This window comes from Etheostoma spectabile, chromosome 5 (genome assembly GCF_008692095.1).
Source record: "Etheostoma spectabile isolate EspeVRDwgs_2016 chromosome 5, UIUC_Espe_1.0, whole genome shotgun sequence".
NCBI lineage: Eukaryota > Metazoa > Chordata > Actinopteri > Perciformes > Percidae > Etheostoma > Etheostoma spectabile.
Window position 1 is genome coordinate 33424891 of NC_045737.1, and position 4163 is coordinate 33429053.

General features: G+C 38.7%; 1 protein-coding gene across 1 annotated transcript in view; it reads left to right on the plus strand.

Moving 5' to 3' along the window:
- wars2 (tryptophanyl tRNA synthetase 2, mitochondrial) overlaps positions 1 to 4163 on the plus strand; it is a 26028-nt gene that overhangs the window by 17149 nt on the left and 4716 nt on the right. Inside the window, exons 3-4 of the mRNA XM_032516779.1 lie at positions 28 to 108; positions 1748 to 1830. Coding sequence (XP_032372670.1) covers positions 28 to 108; positions 1748 to 1830 — 164 coding nt within the window. The remainder of the gene's footprint in view (positions 1 to 27; positions 109 to 1747; positions 1831 to 4163) is intronic.

The window sequence follows — 4163 nt, forward strand, 5'->3', positions numbered from 1 at the left end:
CCCCCCCCCCCTCTCTGGGCCCTGCAGGTGTCCGAGCACGCTGAGCTCTCCTGGATCCTCGGCTGTCTGACCAGCATGCCCCGCCTCCGACACCTGCCGCAGTGGAAGGTTAGACTCTTAAGAGTTCCTGCTGCAGACGCTCACGCGTGCACATACAAATGAGCTGGGAGCAGTTCTAGAGGCAGCTAGGTACCATTCATAAGTAACTCTGCAGTTGGTAAATAGTGAAGTTAAGGGTATTATAATATAAAAATATTTCTGATTCATACTGTGTGAGGCTTCAGAGTTTATTTTATGGTAAAATATAACCATCACCATGTATGTGTAATCGTGCTGCCTGTGGTGCGACATGACAAGTTCCGACTGACTTAGTTTGATTTAAATGTAATTATTAAAAGGACTCTATTATAGGTTTAAAATGATCTTGTCTTCTTCCAGCGAGCCTCTATTAACCATTTAAGTGTTGGTTAAAAAGGTTAAAACTTGTAATTCTCGAGCCGTTGCAAAAATCAAAATAGTTTAATTATGTCCCTGCTTTGATTATAGAGTTCTAGTTTGTGCTGGTCGCTTATACATTGTCAGCGAAAGTTATAGATCTTTAGAGAAGTTTAAAAGACTTACAGGTAAAAACCTTATATGACAAAGTGTTTTCTAATTTTCCAATTGCATATGGAGTATCTTAAAGACAAAATTATAAAATTACATTGAAGTGAGATCAAAGTGAGTCCCTCACTAATATCCTGTTCCATGTTGCGATCAGCTCTGTTTTTGACTCACAGTATCATCAACTGGAGATAAAAAGTATTTATTTCAAAGCTAAACACTTAAACAGACGCCAGCTTTAAAATCCAGCCTAGCTTTCTCAAATCCTTTCTCAAACAATCTGCCATCTGAAGAAGATGGCTCCTTTTCATAGTATGTTGTGATAGTATTGATGTTATATCTTCTTTCGACGGCTGGATGGCCACTCACTCAACGTTTCAGAATCATGCTGATTTAATTTTTGCCACATCCTCGCCTAACTTCAGTTTAATAGTCACAAATTAAGATCATTCCCTTTTCCGCTCCCTCTGAATGTCTTGCGTTAGTTGAACATCCCTATAGTCTGTTTTATGTTTTTTTTCCCCTCTATTTTCAAAACTCTTATAATACCCTCTGCCAAGGAGGCTTTACTTTCAGACTCTGTGTTTATTTTATTGTCCTAGCAAGATTACGGAAAAAAAACTACCGGCCTGATTTTCTGGTTTGAAGGGTGTAGCATGGGCCAGGGAAGAACCGTTTACGGTACTGGAGTGAATCCGAATCACACGGCGTACACACAGATAATCTTTCACTCTCGTTAGTATTGAGAGATCGAAGGTCTGCGCTCTACAAGTGCCCTTCTAGTTCCACTTATTTCCCCCCGGCCACATGCAGTTTTAATACATGCTGAGACAGAGTGAGAGAGCCAGCTGCTCCGTGTTCTTGGTCTTTGTTGCTACATAGAAAAGACTTTTTGTTTACCCAACAGATGAGTTGACCTCAAACATGGTGGAAAATATCACGTGAACTCATCCGTACTCTGTTTGTCTGAGAATCGATGAGTCGTAAAAGTGAAAATAGCTTATCCTGGAAGAAGGAAACAGTCAGTCTTTCCACCCGTGTGCTTTTTATTTCTGGTTGTATGTATTTTATCTTTTTCTTCTTTAATTTTGTGTCTTTTATCTCGACTTGCTGTTGATTTTTCCGTCCTCTGTCTTTTACTCAGATGAAGAGCAAATTAAAGAATGAAGGCAGTGTCGGTCTCTTCACGTATCCTGTCCTCCAGGCCGCCGATATTCTCCTCTACAAGTGAGATCGTGTGTGTGTGTGTGTGTGTGTGTGTGTGTGTGTGTGTGTGTGTGTGTGTGTGGTGTGTGTGTGTGTGTGTGTGTGTGTGTGTGTGTGTGTGTGTGTGATGTTTATTTTGGGAAAAGGTATAATAATTCATAACAATATGCTAATCTGTTTTGTGTCACTTGATGCCTCGATTCCTTGCTTTTGTCAACAGTACAGCTTCCAAACTTCAACTTCCAACAAGTTCACTGACGCGGTCTAATCTGTCTTGAAATTCCCAGAAGGCATTGCTTCACTTTAACTTTTGCAAACCAATACTCAAATAAATGTAGGTACATTAGTTTTATTTCAGACCATGCCCATTTTTGAATATCTGATCTGAATAAGTAATTTCTCTGCAAAACAATGCAGCCTGAGGTAAAAGTTCGGGACTGCAGACTGAGGGTTACCATGACTTTGGTATGGAGAGACTCATATGTGGTATAATTACTGATCAGACTACTCTACAGTTAGGTGCGAAGGGTTTGGAGAAGTTCGGCCAAAGAAAATTATTATTAACCCTTTAAAGGGGGCTGAGAGAAATGATATGGGCTGCCGGCCAGCTGACCCAATAGGACTACAAGGGCCCGCGGCCCCTCTGGCATCTGCCCAAATTCCTGATTACCAGTTTGTCACTGCTCAGGAACGCGGAAGCTGAAGCTGGGAATGATGTCACACCCAAGTTGAATTTTCATTGTTTTCATTCGCTCCAGCCAGGTTAGCCATTGTTGGGAATGCAAGTTTCTAACAACACATTACACTGTTTCTGTGCATACAAACAGCATAACAACATTGTCCACAGATAGAATATGGACACATGCATTTCCCACTGATGTAGTGAGACGCAAATAACACAGAAGTGCTTATGAACTTTCTTACTACAGCTTTCACAACTGTTGCTGAGCAGCCACGTTGGTTTTTTAGCTCGTGGTAGCTCAGAAACCCAAAGTCGAGGGTCGTGTTGCCAATTTTGACCTCGGAAAATCCGAATTCCGAGTACAAATGGAACGCACTAAAAGCTTGGTTTCCAGACATTTTTATTGTTTGAACACAAAGACAAGTCTGACCATCCCGTTCAAAAGCCGACAGATCTTCGTATTGGAATGCTGAATCAACGGGCTCGTGTACCAAGCCGAGCCGGGTTGTCAGTTTCTGTAAGCTAAAGCTGTTGGCGAGGTTGTGCCTTGCATGATTATAAATTATGATATAAACTATAGTCAAACAAAATCTGGGGAAAAAAACTGAAATATGTTGTGTTACTACAGTTTCTTCTTTCTGGTTTTAGAGTTGCTCTGATTAATATTCACATAATATTATAATAATGTTAATGTTTAAATAATGTTTGCTAAACATATCAAGTGTTGGCTGAGTTTACATGGAGTTTGTAGCAGAAGTGGATAGCCTAACTGTACTTGAAAACAAATTAAATAAAAAATATGAACAATAACTTTAAGAGAGTAAGAGCAGATGTGTCATGAAGCAAATACCTTTTAATTGTGTGCATTTTGTTTAGTATCTACTTACCGATTGACTGAGTCACCAGACAAGTATTCCCTGCAGTAAGGGTTGCACAATATTGACAAAATGTGATATTGAGATAATAATTATGAACATTGCGATATCAATATTAATTTTGATATTTTTTAAATGTATGTAAAATTACAAAAGTTATGGGAAAACTCATCAAAATAGATTCTTAACAAACAACACAAGGTTTATTTCAGCTGACATACTGGACTGGTACAACATGAATAATTAATTAACAACTTTGTCTATAGAACAGAACATGTTTTACTGGTTGTACAGTATAAAAACAATAAGGAGCATGTCTAAAGAACAGGACATATTCCAAACAATAAAATAAATATCAAAAAAATTGCCAACTTATCTCAACACTTTCAATACCATAGTGTGTAACGTGATATCACAATAACGATATTGAGTCGATATATCACCCCTACCTGCAATATAGTCTTTTTTTCCCATTGAAGATACATCTAACAATGCAGATTTGTCCATGTTTTAAGATTTCTGCCTCCATCCTAATACAAGACGTTCACAAAATTAAAAAAAGCCACGTTTAAAAAATCCTTAGCAACTTCTTCAAGAATCTCTCGATAACCCACAGCACAACTGTTCTCATTGGAGCTGTTTTCTTCAATTCAATTTTATTAATAGTATCAAATCATTACAAACGTTATCTAGAGACACTTTACAGATAGAGTTGGTCTAGACCACATTCTATAATTTACAAAATCCCAGATTGAGTGTAGCAGGACCACGGCAACAGCTGCAACCAAGATCTTGTT